Here is a 15,099-nt window from a genome sequence, read left to right as displayed (position 1 = left end):
CTGGAAACATTACTAATAAACAGAGGAAATGTTATTTTAGTGCCAGGGATACCTGCATAGTTTATTCTTGACCCTATTTTGAAATTGGAATATTTTGAACTTTGTGTGAAACTGGCCAAATTACCAGTTTCTGATCACTTTATTGGGTGGTTGAAATAGTTGATTGAGTGATTTCTTGTGATCAGTAGATAAAATGAAACACATACTAGTGAAATAGCTAAGAATTAGGTCTAATGGAACAGTGTAATTGGCTGAAAATAGGACTCAAAGTGGGCAAAATGGCTGATGTGTAAATATCACTGACACAGCAAAATTTGCTAGAGCTTAATTTCATCAAATTTTTATCAAATTTCATACTTCTTGTATTACTACCATCAGAAAAAGATTCTCTACCATTTCATAATAAAAAATAATATTTTTTTTTGTTTGAAAATTCTTGGACCCTGTGGGGAATTTTCAGATTGGGGGTCTGGGCCCTCATGGGGTTAAAATAAGAGTTTACTGTCTCTTAACAGATGCTACACTCTCTGAGTGGGAAATATTTCCTCTTAGATATTTATTCAACGTTTCCAAGAAGGTGCCTTATATGTTTTAAGACAGTTAAACAGAAGGAAAAATGAGCAAAAAAGGTTTGCATAGAGAAAAATACATTATTGTCCTTAGGAGCTGTCCATGTGTACTTTACCATTAAATGTCACCCAGTTTCGTAAGTGATGTATCATGTGGAAATGAAGTACTCTTTTATTATTATTATTATTGTTGTTGTTGTAATTACAAGGATAGTTTTCATATTATACAGTTTTCGTGTTATTCTGAAATACGTGTTGTCATTGTTTATTTAAAATATAGTACTGTACTGTTCTGTAATGAGAAATACAGGGTAGTAGACATTTTAATTTTCCCACTGTTATTATCACTAATTGTTGCCTTTTTTTTTTAAGTTAAAAGTTTATCATTTTTTTGTAAAGGGTTTAGGGCCACAGTTATCTAATTTTCTATATTGCTTTACACATCTGAAAAACAAATGGGAAAACTTAATTTATGATACACATAGACTATAGAATGAACCAAAATGCTCTGCATAACCAGGCTTTCTATGTACAGGAGGCCCCGCTTTACAGCACGCAGTGTTTCACTAATACAGCAGTTTGTTGTTACACCCATTCTTCTTTCATTAAACAACCTACAATGAATATATTCACCACTTACTATGAGCTAAAGACGAAAGCCTTTTAAGGTAAGTAATGTATGTAATGTTGTTACGACTTGCTTTATGTCGCAACAATAGGGGAATGAGTACTTAGTTTTGCTTTTGGTTATTTTTATTTACTACCAATTATGAACCTTTATTGGTATCCAGTTAGTGAATTAAAATGACAATTCACTATTATCAATGAAATGAGACTGTACAATGAGGAACATAATTCTATGTTCAAATCCTCGTGAATTAAGCATAATACAACAATTACTTCATGTTCAAATCCCCATGGATCAAGTATAATACAATAATTACAATGAAGAGTCCAAATAAGAACTATTATGGGAACTTTAAGGAAGTCAATCAGTTATCCTTCTTAAAGAGAAGGGTTATCAGACTCTTGGAATTAACAGCAAAGTTAAGACAATAGACACGATCTAGAATTATTGACCAAGTTAAGATCTCTGGGTTGAAGACCCGATCAGAGTCAGTGCTATGATCTGACTGACTGTTCAAATGCTCAGTGGTCTGACGTCAGGTCGATCAGGAGGTAGCGCCAGGCGCCAATTCTGGAACCATCAACCGGACTCTAAAGCAGTGGTTTTCCACTTGCATAACAGAACACAGTAATCAACCTACTATAATACAATAATAATATAATACAATATAATATAATATTATAATAATGCCTAACGAATAACATCTTATTGAATACAACCTTGCTTGAGAGTACCTTTGATGATTTATACCGTACCCGATAATAATATATAGGCGAACCTGCTTTATCTAGCTAGTAATAAAGTGGTTCGCGATATATTACTACAGAACTTATTTTAATCAGGCCTCTTATTTTTGTATATAATGGAGTGTGAACGAAGGGCGCATAACAACTGTGTATGTATTTTTTAGGCCTAGCTCTATTGCTCACTAAATATATAATAGTGTAAGCATGTTATCAGGCTTTTATATGTATTTGAAAGTGTAAAAAGGCCATATTTCACTTTACAGCAGTAGTCCAGAACCTAACCTTCTGTATAAGTGGGGCCCGCCTGTAGCACAGTGGAACCTTGGTGCTCGAACAGCTCTGTACCTGAACAATTTGGTAATTGAGCGCTTTGTTTGGTAAACAAATTGTTTGGTAGTTGATTGTTTGCTTGGCACTAGACCAAACAAGCATGACCTGCCAGGACTTCGCTGTAAACTATTTTGTGTTTCTTTTTATTTTTTGGTGTTTTTTTTTTATATTTGTATAAGTAAATCACCATCGGGCCTAAGAGGGTTAGTGATAGCACCAACCAAAGAGAAAACTGATTGTGAAAAATTTGTTCTGTACTCAAACAGATCGGCACTCGAACAGCCTTCTGGAACCAATTTAGTTCTAGTGCCGAGGTTCCACTATAAAGATGATTGCTATTATTATTATTATTATTATTATTATTATTATTATTATTATTATTATTATTATAATGATGGTGAATGTGTTAGCTTTTGTTTTTTTGGTCTCCCTACTTCAGTGGGAGATAGCTGGTGTGCTAAAAAAAAAAAAAAGTTGATTACAGACTAAACTTTTTTCTATACATAAAACTTATTATTATTTTTATATTCATGGGGAATGTTAAACTTGTAGGGGGCCATACAGCTCCTGTGGAAATGGAAGATTAATGAGGTTTAGCCCAAGGAAGAGAAGGGTAGCTGTAATTCCTTGGATCAAGAACCCTTCACAGCATCAAGGCACTTCTCTTGAAAGTGCATCAGACTGGAGTGTTGCTAAATGTTACACCATCTGTTTTATTCTCTTGGCAGATGGTGCCAAGACTTTGACGTGTGTTCGACAGCTTCTGGGATGCCTCGAAGTTTTAGGAGAGAGACTGACACAGGTGTTGTCAGGGCCCAGTCATTCTCACCGCTTGTTGCACGCTCTCTCCTTCGCTCTTACCCTTGACACAACTGACTCTGACCTCTTGCTGGAAAGGACCGATGCTCAAGGTTAGTATTGCAGTTTTTGAGCTGTAGTATTGGGATTCCTCTGGTAAGACAGTGATGGAGTGAGTGATGATGGAAGTGTTTGTTCTTTTTTGGATCACCCTGCCTTGCCTGGAGACCTGGAGTATACCTGGAGAGGGTTTCGGAGGTCTGTTGGTAATCTCACTTATGTATGCTGGGAGGCAGTTGAACAGTCTTGGGGCCCCTGATACTTATTGTGTTGTCTCTCAGTGTACTTGTGGCACCCCTGCTTTTCATTGGGGGAATGTTGCATCTCCTGCAGAGTCTTTTGCTTTCACATGGAGTGATTTTCGTGTGCAAGTTTGGTACTAATCCCTCTAGGATTTTCCAAGTGTATACAATATAATCATGTATCTCTCCCGCCTGCATTCTAGGGAGTACAGGTTGAGGAACTTCAAGCGTTCCCAGTAACTGAGGTGTTTTATCGCAGTTATGTGTGACATGAAGGTTCTCTACATTTTCTGGGTCAGCAATTTCACCTGCCTTGAAAGGTGCTGTTAGTGTGCAGCAGTATTCCAGCCTAGATAGAACAAGTGACCTGAAGAGTGTCATCATGGGCTCGGCATCCCTAGTTTTGAAGATTCTCATTATCCATCCTGTTATTTTTCCAGCAGATGCGATTGATACAATGTTATGGTCTTTGAAGGTGAGATCTTCTGACATGATCACTTCCAGGTCTTTTACATTAGTTTCTCGCTCTATTGTGTGGTTGGAATTTGTTTTATACTCTGATGTAGTTTTAATTTCCTCACATTTTCCATAATGGAGTAATTAAAATTTCTCATCTTTGAACTGCATAATGTTTTCTGTGGCCCATTTAAAGATTTGGTTGATGTTTGCTTGGAGTCTTGCGGTGTCTTCAGTGGAGGACACTGTCATGCACATTCGGGTGTCATCTGCAAAGGACACAGCACTGTGGCTTATATCCCTGTTTATGTCAGATATGAGGATGAGGAACAAGATGGGAGCGAGTACTGTGCCTTGTGGAACAGAGCTTTTCACCATAACCGCCTCAGACTTTACTCTGTTTACTGCTACTCTTTGTGTTCTATTTGTTAGGAAATTAAAGATCCATCTACCAACTTTTCCTGTTATTCCTTTATCACGCATTTTGTGTGCTATTACACCATGGTCACACTTGTCAAAGGCTTTTGCAAAGTCTGTGTATATTACATCTGCATTCTGTCTTCTAGAGCATCCAGGACCTTGTCATAGTGGTCCAGTAGTTGGGACAGACAGGGGCGACCTGCTTTAAACCCATGCTGCCCTGGGTTGTGTAACTGATGGGTATCTAGGTGGGTGGCGATCTTGCTTCTTAGAACCCTTTCAAAGATTTTTATGATATGGGATGTTAGCGCTGTTTGTCTTTAGCTATTTGCTATTGTCTTACTGCTCTCTTTGTGGAGTGGGGCTATGTCTGTTGTTTTTAGCAACTGTGGGATGACCCCTGTGTCCATGCTCCCTCTCCATAGGATGTTAAAAGCACATGATAGGGGCTTCTTCCAGTTCTTGATGAGCGGCCTGGGCCTGGGGCATAGTGCATGAAGTCATTTGGCATCAGGACAATATCAGATAGGTTTGTGTCTACCAAATTCTGTCTCTCATAAAAAATTCCTTTAGGTGTTTGACTCTGGTTAGTGGCTTGCTAAAAACAGTCATATTGGGACTTGAGTAGCTCACTCATTTTCTTGCTGTCATCTGTGTAGGACCCATCTTGTTTAAGTAGGGGCCCAATACTGGATGTTGTTCTCGACTTTAATTTGGCATAAGAAAATAAATACATTGGGTTTCTTTCAATTTCATTCATGGCTTTTAGTTCTTCCTGCGTTTCTTGACTCCTGTAAGATTCCTTTAGCTTTAGTTCGATGTTTGCTATTTCTCCCTACGTATTACAGATATATTGGCCTCTTTTAGCCGCTGTGTTATTCTTTGCCTTCGTCTGTATAGGGAGTGCTTTTTTCTTTCTAGTTTACATCATCATCTTTTCCTCAAAGGAATATGCCTTGAGCATACCTCGAGTGCCACAGAGTTAATTTATTCTAGACATAGGTTTGAATTCGTGTTGCTTAGGCTATCTTCTCAGTTTATATCATTTAGGACTTGGTTTACTTGGTCCCTCCTTATGTTTTTGTTATTGAAGTTGAATTTGGTGAAGGATCCCTCGTGACTGATCACATTTTGTTGGTCTGGGGCTCCGCGCATACATGTCTGAACCTCTATTATGTTGATATCTGAGTATATTGTTTTTGATATGGTGACATTTCATATCAGATCATCATTGTTAGTGAAGATGAGGTCCAGTGTATTCTCCAATCATGTAGTACTAGTTGTGATACTTGTAGTACTAGTTGTGATACTTGTAGTACTAGTTGTGATACATGTAGTACTAGTTGTGATACTTGTAGTACTAGTTGTGATACTTGTAGTACTAGTTGTGATACTTGTAGTACTAGTTGTGATACATGTAGTACTAGTTGTGATACATGTAGTACTAGTTGTGATACTTGTAGTACTAGTTGTGATACTTGTAGTACTAGTTGTGATACTTGTAGTACTAGTTGTGATACATGTAGTACTAGTTCTGATACATGTAGTACTAGTTGTGATACTTGTAGTACTAGTTGTGATACTTGTAGTACTAGTTGTGATACATGTAGTACTAGTTGTGATACATGTAGTACTAGTTGTGATACTTGTAGTACTAGTTGTGATACTTGTAGTACTAGTTGTGATACTTGTAGTACTAGTTGTGATACATGTAGTACTAGTTCTGATACATGTAGTACTAGTTGTGATACTTGTAGTACTAGTTGTGATACTTGTAGTACTAGTTGTGATACATGTAGTACTAGTTGTGATACATGTAGTACTAGTTGTGATACATGTAGTACTAGTTGTGATACTTGTAGTACTAGTTCTGATACATGTAGTACTAGTTGTGATACATGTAGTACTAGTTGTGATACTTGTAGTACTAGTTCTGATACATGTAGTACTAGTTGTGATACATGTAGTACTAGTTGTGATACTTGTAGTACTAGTTCTGATACATGTAGTACTAGTTGATACTTGTAGTACTAGTCATGATACTTGTACTAGTTGTGATAATACATGTAGTACTAGTTGTGGTACTTGTAGTACTAGTTGTGGTACTTGTAGTACTAGTTGTGATACTTGTAGTACTAGTTGTGATACTTGTAGCACTAGTTGTGATACTTGTAGTACTAATTGTGATACTTATAGTACTAGTTGTACCATACACAAATAACCCGCACACAAGAAAGAGGAGCTTACGACGACGTTTCGATTTGACTTAGACCATTTACAAAGTCACTAGCAAAAAGGAGAGGAGGGAGTATATGTAGGCCAGCAGATAGAGATGGGACAGTAGTAGTAGTAGTAGTAGTAGTAGTGGTGGTGGTGGTGGGGTGGGGGTGGGGGGGGTGTTGTTGTCAGTCAAATACACTGGTACCTTGAATTACAAGTTTAATTCGTTCTGTGACCAAGCTCGTAACTCAGTTTGCTTGTACAGTGGTACCTCAGTATACGTCTGCTTTGAAATAAATTCAACTTGATATACGTTCTGTTTGGACGCAAAAATGTTTGCTTGGTATATGACCTTTGTTTGGAATATGACTCGTGTGCTAGAAAACTCAGTTACCTGTGATGTGGAGGTTGAACAGCAAGGCTTGGGTAACCAGAGAATATTTCAGCAAATGGTTTAATGTTGTGTTTGGGCCAAGTGTAAAAAGATATTTAGAGGAGAAAAATCTTCCTCTGATGGCCCTCCTCATAATGGACAATGCTCCAGCTCAAACTCCAAGCTTGCAAGACTATGTGCTGCCAGAGTTTGACTTCATCGCTGTAAAGTTTCTCCCCCCTAACATGACTCCTCTCATTTAACCATGGATCAGCAGGTCATCAGTAATTTCAAGAAACTTTACACTAAAGCACTATTCCAGAGGTGCTTTGAAGTGACCTATAACACAGAGCTAACCCTGAGAGAGTTTTGGAAAGATTGCTTTACTATCGCCCATTGTGTAACTCTCACTGACAAAGCCTAGCAGGAAGTTCATACAGAACATTGAACTCTGCTTGGAGGAATTTGTGGCCAGAAGCAGTGGCTGAAAGGGACTTTGAGGCTGTGTCTATAGTGGAGGATATTGTCTCTCTGGGCAGGTCCATGGGTCTGGATGTGAGTGATGGTGATGTGGCAGAGTTAGTGGAGGGGCATAAGGAAGAGCTGACCACTGAGGAGCTGCAGGAACTTGAGAAGGAGGAGCACAAGACTAAGATGGATGCACTGTCTTCAGGCTCAGAAGAGGAGACAGAGGAAGCCCCTACTTAATCAAGGAAATCTTTGCCAAATGGATGGACATCAAAAATTTTGCAGAGAAATACCACCCCAACAAAGCCCAAACAAGCTGTAATAGCATAGTCTGGAATGACCAGACAATGTCATATTTCTGAAATATTCTGAGGAGAAGGCAGAAGCAAAGTTCTTTGGACAGATTTTTAGTAAAAGTCAAACCTGGTGAGCTTCAACCAGGTCCAGATAGGGACAAGAGACTTAAAAGAGAAAAGGAATCTCCTTCCAAACAATAACATTTCCTCCTCCCTTCTCAGCACTATCCTAGTAGGCACTTGACTCTTTTCAGCAAAGTAAAGTGAGCTTAAATTTGCATTTATTTCATCTAATACTTTTGTATTTATGTATGTATTTTAGTATTAAGCAGTGTTTAAATTACATATTTTAGTATTAAGCAGTGTTTAAATTACATATTTTAGTACTGTGGACCCCCGATTTACGATCAGCTCCCAATGCGACCAATTATGTAAGTGTATTTATGTAAGTGCGTTTGTATGTGTATGTTTGGGGATCTGAAATGGACTAATCTAATTCACAATATTCCTTATGGGAACAAATTCGGTCAGTACTGGCACCTGAACATACTTCTGAAATGAAATAATATCGTAAACCGGGGGTCCACTGTATTAAGCAGTCTTTAAATTATTTTATACAACCCCATCAATATATAATATGCCAATAACAATAGGATTTTTTCATGGGAACAGATCAGTTGTTTTCCCTACATTTCTTAGGATAAAATTTGTTTGGTATACATCCTGTTTGATGTAAGTCCAAGGTCCTGGAATGGATTAAGGACGTATACCGAGGTACCACTGTGTGTATATCAAATCAATTTTCCTCGTTGAAATTAATTGAAATGCCATTAATCCGTTCCAGCCTCCAAAGAAGAGTGGGGGGGGGGGGGTTGTATAACAGTGGATTGTTTAATCAATCCCCCTGCAGCGTTTTGTTGTGTTATTGATTTTAGGTGGATTTTTGTTGTGGTACCCTAGGCACAAATAGCATAGGTGAGGTATGGGTAGATCAGTGAATAGTATAGTGTGAGTAGTGTTGTATGATCCTGATAGGTTGAGCACTCCCCCAAATTAATAATAATAATAATAATAATAATAATAATAATAATAATAATAATAAAAATAATAATTTTTTTTTTCTTTTTTCAACAAGTCGGCCATCTCCCACCGAGGCAGGGTGACCCAAAAAAGAAAGAAAATCCCCAAAAAGAAAATACTTTCATCATCATTCAACACTTTCACCACATTCACACATTATCACTGCTTTTGCAGAGGTGCTCAGAATACAACAGTTTAGAAGCATATACGTATAAAGATACACAACATATCCCTCCAAACTGCCAATATCCCAAACCCCTCCTTTAAAGTGCAGGCATTGTACTTCCCATTTCCAGGACTCAAGTCCAGCAGAATAAAAATAACCGGTTTCCTTGAATCCCTTCACTAAATATTAATCTGCTCACACTCCAACAGATCGTCAGGTCCCAAGTGTCATTTGTCTCCATTCACTCCTATCTAACACGCTCATGCACGCTTGCTGGAAGTCCAAGCCCCTCACCCACAAAACCTCCTTTACCCCCTCTTTCCAACCCTTTCGAGGACGACCCCTACCCCTCCTTCCTTCCCCTATAGATTTATATGGTTTCCATGTCATTCTACTTTGATCCATTCTCTCTAAATGACCAAACCACCTCAACAACCCCTCTTCTGCCCTCTGACTAATGCTTTTATTAACTCCACACCTTCTCCTAATTTCCACACTCCGAATTTTCTGCATAATATTTACACCACACATTGCCCTTAGACAGGACATCTCCACTGCCTCCAACCGTCTCCTCGCTGCTGCATTTACCACCCAAGCTTCACATCCATATAAGAGTGTTGGTACTACTATACTTTCATACATTCCCTTCTTTGCCTCCATAGATAATGTTTTTTGACTCCACATATACCTCAATGCACCACTCACCTTTTTTCGCTCATCAATTCTATGATTAACCTCATCCTTCATAAATCCATTCGCCGACATGTCAACTCCCAAGTATCTGAAAACATTCACTTCTTCCATACTCCTCCTCCCCAATTTGATATCCAATTTTTCTTTATCTGAATCATTTGATACCCTCATCACCTTACTCTTTTCTATGTTCACTTTCAACTTTCTACCTTTACACACATTCTCAAACTCATCCACTAGCCTTTGCAATTTTTCTTTAGAATCTCCCATAAGCACAGTATCATCAGCAAAAAGTAACTGTGTCAATTCCCATTTTGAATTTGATTCCTCATAATTTAATCCCACCCCTCTCCCGAGCACCCTAGCATTTACTTCTTTTACAACCCCATCTATAAATATATTAAACAACCATGGTGACATTACACATCCCTGTCTAAGACCTACTTTTACCGGAAAGTATTCTCCCTCTCTTCTACACACCCTAACCTGAGCCTCACTATCCTCATAAAAGCTCTTTACAGCATTTAGTAACTTACCACCTATTCCATATATTTGCAACATCTGCCACATTGCTCCTCTATCCACTCTATTATATGCCTTTTCTAAATCCATAAATGCAATAAAAACTTCCCTACCTTTATCTAAATACTGTTCACATATATGCTTCAATGTAAACACTTGATCTACACATCCCCTACCCACTCGGAAGCCTCCCTGCTCATCCGCAATCCTACATTCTGTCTTACCTCTTAATTCTTTCAATTATAACCCTACTGTATACTTTTCCTGGTATACTCAGTAAACTTATTCCTCTATAATTTTTACAATCTCTTTTGTCCCCCTTCCCTTTATATAAAGGGACTATACATGCTCTCCGCCAATCCCTAGGTACCTTCCCCTCTTTCATACTTTTATTAAATAAAAGTACCAACCACTCAGGTGCTAAAGTAGAACAAGTTCACAATTTTGCCATTATATTCCAAAGCTCATTTATTTTATAGTACTACCTACTATCATATTCCCAAGCTCCATTATTTGATCATCACTTTATTTGTACTAGTCCCTTTTATATTGTCTCCTTTATTTTAGCTTAAAAAAAAAAAAAAAAAAAAAACTACCTTAGCTCATTATTTTACATTTGTTAAATAATTCAGGTGCTACTTTTTAGCTTAAGACAATTTACTTTGTTTTATACTTAATTCTAACTATAGATTCACTACAAATCTTATGATTACAAGCATTGATCCAGATACCAACCTCTTATTTAATGACTTAAATGAATCAAACAGTTACTGTAATTACTACACTGCAGAACAATCAAAGGCACTTCTCAGTGCCAACAACAACATAACTATCTTTAACTACAATATCAGATCTTTAAGCAAGCATTACGATGACCTCATAGCATTACTAAATTCCTTACATGCCAATATGTCCATCATTACACTAACTGAAACCTGGCTAAAGCCTGATAGTACAGATGTCTATGCCATTCCTGGTTACACAGCCATACACAACTGTAGGCCAGACCAACAAGGGGGTGGCACAGCCATATACTACTCAGACCAACTAGAATGTATCACTAATACTTGCACAAGAGATGAACATGGGGAATATATAATAGCCAAATTCAAATCCAAATACCTACAAAAACCTCTCACATTGATAAACATCTACAGAGTTCCACAGTCAAACATTAGCCAATTTAGTCAAAACCTAGGAAGTATGATAACTGATGCACGCATGAACAAAGATCACTTACTACTCTCAGGTGACTTCAATATAAATCTCCTGCAAGACCAGGACCCACACGTTACTGAATTCACAAACACAATGAGTAACTGTATGTTGCTACCAACAGTAACAAAACCTACAAGAGTTACAGAGACTAGTGTTTCCCTACTTGACCACATCTGGACCAACACCATATCCCCTTTAAAATCAGGCATAATTACAGATAATACCACAGACCACTACCCTACTTTCCTCATAACAACTCTTGGTAAATTACCCCAAGACACTACTAAAGTCACCTTCAGACTTCACAATGAGGCAGCCATTAATAACTTCACAACAGCAGTAGCAAACATTGACTGGCACACTGAGCTAGAAATCAATACAGATATTGACGAATGTATTAATAATTTTCTAAAAAAGACTCAATACCTCTATAACAAGCACTGCCCTAAAAAAACTAAGCAGATGACAGCTAAGAGACTGAACAGTCCCTGGCTAACACCCAGCATTCTCAAATCCATAAATACAAAACACCAATATGAAAAACAGTACAGAATGGGTCACATAACCAGAGACCAAACAAAACGTTACTCGTCAATCCTAACCAGCCTGATAAGAAGGGCAAAAAAATTGTATTATGAGAACAGATTATCCAACTTACGAGGTGATATAAAAAAGACCTGGAAAACCCTATCAGAAATTCTGGGAACAAAAAAGATATCACGAAATAGCGAAATAAAATTAGCAAAATCAGATGAACCCCAACTCCCACCAACAGAAACAGCAAACAGACTCAATGATTTCTTCTCCACTATAGGACAAAACCTTGCCAATAAAATCCCAAGCTCAGATACCCCACCAAATGACTACCTCACCGGCAACTACCCGAACACACTGTTCCTAGCTCCGACTAACCCATACGAAGTCTCCCTTATTATCAACGCACTAAAAAACAAGGCAGGAGATTTAAATACCTTACCACCCTTTATATACAAAAAAGTGTCACAAGTGCTATCACCAATCATTGCAACACTCTTTAACAAATCCATTGAATCCTCCACCTTCCCTACAGTACTCAAAATAGCAAGGGTCACCCCAATCCACAAAGGAGGAGACCAAACAGAGTTGAATAACTATAGGCCAATATCCAACTTACACCCTCTCTCAAAAATCTTCGAAAAATTAATTCATAAACGAATCTACTCCTACCTTATCTCCCAAAACATACTCAACCCCTGCCAATTTGGATTCAGGCCTAATAAAAATACTAATGATGCTATTATACACATGCTAGAACATATATACACTGCAATAGAGAAAAAAGAAGTCCCACTGGGGATCTTCATTGACTTACGTAAAGCTTTTGATACAGTTGACCATGACTTGCTCCACGTAAAATTGTCACACTATGGTATAAGAGGGCACTCCCTCAACTACCTCAAGTCATACCTCAGCAACAGAAGCCAATATGTGTACGCAAATGGGGCAAACTCTTCTGCACAACCAATTACAGTTGGTGTCCCACAGGGAAGTGTCCTTGGCCCTCTTCTCTTTCTCCTATACATAAATGACCTACCAAATGCTTCTCAATTACTCAAACCCACACTATTTGCTGATGACACAACATACGTCTTCTCCCACCCGAGCCCAGTCACGCTAGCCAATACTGTAAATACCGAATTACAGAAAATATCTACCTGGATGAGTACTAACAAACTTACACTAAACATTGACAAAACCTACTTCATTCAGTTTGGTAACAGAGCTACAGATGTCCCTCTTAACATAATGATAAACGGATCACCTATCACAAAGCTAACAGAGGGAAAATTCTTAGGAATCCACCTTGATAATAGACTCAAATTTCATACACATATACAACAAATTTCTAAGAAAATTTCCAAGACTGTAGGCATACTATCGAAGATACGGTACTATGCTCCACAGTCAGCCCTCCTGGCCCTATATCACTCTCTTATTTACCCCTATCTCACCTATGGAATTTGTGCATGGGGCTCAACAACAAGTAACCATCTCAGACCACTAATTACCCAACAAAAGGCTGCAGTTAGAATGATAACAAATTCTCACTACAGGCAGCACACTCCACCAATATTCAATACACTCAACCTACTCACCATACAAAACATCCATACTTATTACTGCACCTATTACATACATAGAACACTCAACTCTGATATTAACCCTCCCCTCAAACATCTCCTTGCCAACCTCAACAGAACACATGACCATAACACAAGGCACAGATCACTCTTTGATATTCCTCGTGTCCATCTCACGCTATGCAAAAACTCAATGCACATAAAAGGCCCTAAAATCTGGAATTCATTACCTGTAAATATAAAAGAAACACTACCTGTTTATAAATTCAAGTCTCTTCTCAAAGATCACTTACTCACCCAAAACCAAATAAATACTGAATAACTGAACCTTATAAATTGTATATCTTAAATGTTTCTCACAATTATATCACATAAATGTTAAACCTAAAACCCAATCTAACTTTATTATTTTTTAAATACACTACCTAACAGAATACTCCATTCTACTGAATTTATAACAATGCATGCAACCATATGACCTGTCTTTGTAATACTCACTTGTGCTTTATAGTAATCAGTTTACATTAATGTTTTTCACTGATTTCATCATTGCTTAGTTAATCTTAAGTTAATTTTAAGCCAGCCCGTAATGCTATGCATAGTATAAGTGGCTTTGGCATGCTGCTCTTATCTGTATTTTTTTGTACCTCTGTAAGTGTGCTCAAATTATAAATAAATAAATAAATAAATAAATAAATATCCCCTTCTGCTTTTAACATTTCTGTCATGATCCCATCAGTTCCAGCTGCTTTACCCCCTTTCATTCTACGTAATAATAATGTATTTTTCATTACAGTGGAACCTCGGTTTTCATATTTAATTCGTTCCAGATGTCGATTCGACAGCCAAAATCGACGACAACCAAACTAGATGACAACCAAAATTGATGATAAGAAAAGCAAGTTTTCCCATAATGTAAATAGAATTGATGTGTTGCAGATAACAAATATTAATAATGTAGTACTACTACATAAAAGTATGTATAAAATTATACATCACAGGGAAACTGTAGAAATGAATACTGAATGAAAATTTAGCTGAAATATTGTACAGTAAATGAAAATTAAATGTGCCCTTACCTGTCAGAGGAGAGATAATGGCATAGTGGAAGCAGGTGGGGGAGGAGAGGAAGGGGTGTGTTATTGCTTGCAAGTTAGGCCAAAACGTGATCATAGGCTTCTTTCTCCTATGTGTGGGTTATTTATGTATTGTTCCAGTCACGGTATTGTGACTTTTTATTCTTTAATCCACCGATATTTACAATTTATCTTCAGAATATCCCAACATAAGTAATTTAATTATAAAATCGAATGTTCTTTATTGATACCTTTCAGATCCGTTTGAACTGTTAAGCATAAAGCCTTCATTAGGGAAGTGCTTCAAGCATTTCCAAGATGTGAGAATCAGCGAAGCTCTTGGCACCACTTGTCACCTCATAGGCTACCACAGTAACTTAACACTAGTGGTGGATCTGTGTTTAGACTGCCTACAACAGTCAACTTATCATCAAAAGGAATCACTTCTTATGCTGACCCTCATTTTACAAGGTGGGTTCAGTGTAACTTAAAAAATATTCATAGAGTGGTTGATAGCACTGAATGGAGATAAGTGGTTTTTAATGGATGTGATAATTAAAAAAAACACAGAACAGGTGGGGTTTGAACCCATTGCAAGTGTGTCCTAAAACTCTTTGG

At 37.6% G+C, this 15,099-nt stretch overlaps 1 protein-coding gene across 2 annotated transcripts in view; it reads left to right on the top strand.

Annotated features, from left to right (window-relative positions):
* Positions 1–15,010, top strand: part of LOC138851063 (TELO2-interacting protein 1 homolog) — a 100,483-nt gene extending 85,473 nt beyond the window's left edge. Inside the window, exons 8-9 of one of the 2 annotated variants that reach the window (XM_070103244.1) lie at positions 3,002–3,184; positions 14,740–15,010. In XM_070103244.1, coding sequence (XP_069959345.1) covers positions 3,002–3,184; positions 14,740–14,972 — 416 coding nt within the window. In that variant the 3' untranslated portion in view covers positions 14,973–15,010. The remainder of the gene's footprint in view (positions 1–3,001; positions 3,185–14,739) is intronic. The other variant, XM_070103245.1, reaches the window with a different exon arrangement.
* Positions 15,011–15,099: the final 89 nt, after the last annotated feature.

Source organism: Cherax quadricarinatus, chromosome 85 (genome assembly GCF_038502225.1).
Source record: "Cherax quadricarinatus isolate ZL_2023a chromosome 85, ASM3850222v1, whole genome shotgun sequence".
In the NCBI taxonomy this organism is placed as follows: domain Eukaryota; kingdom Metazoa; phylum Arthropoda; class Malacostraca; order Decapoda; family Parastacidae; genus Cherax; species Cherax quadricarinatus.
Note: the sequence above shows the minus strand (reverse complement) of the source record. Positions and strands in the feature narration are given on the sequence as shown.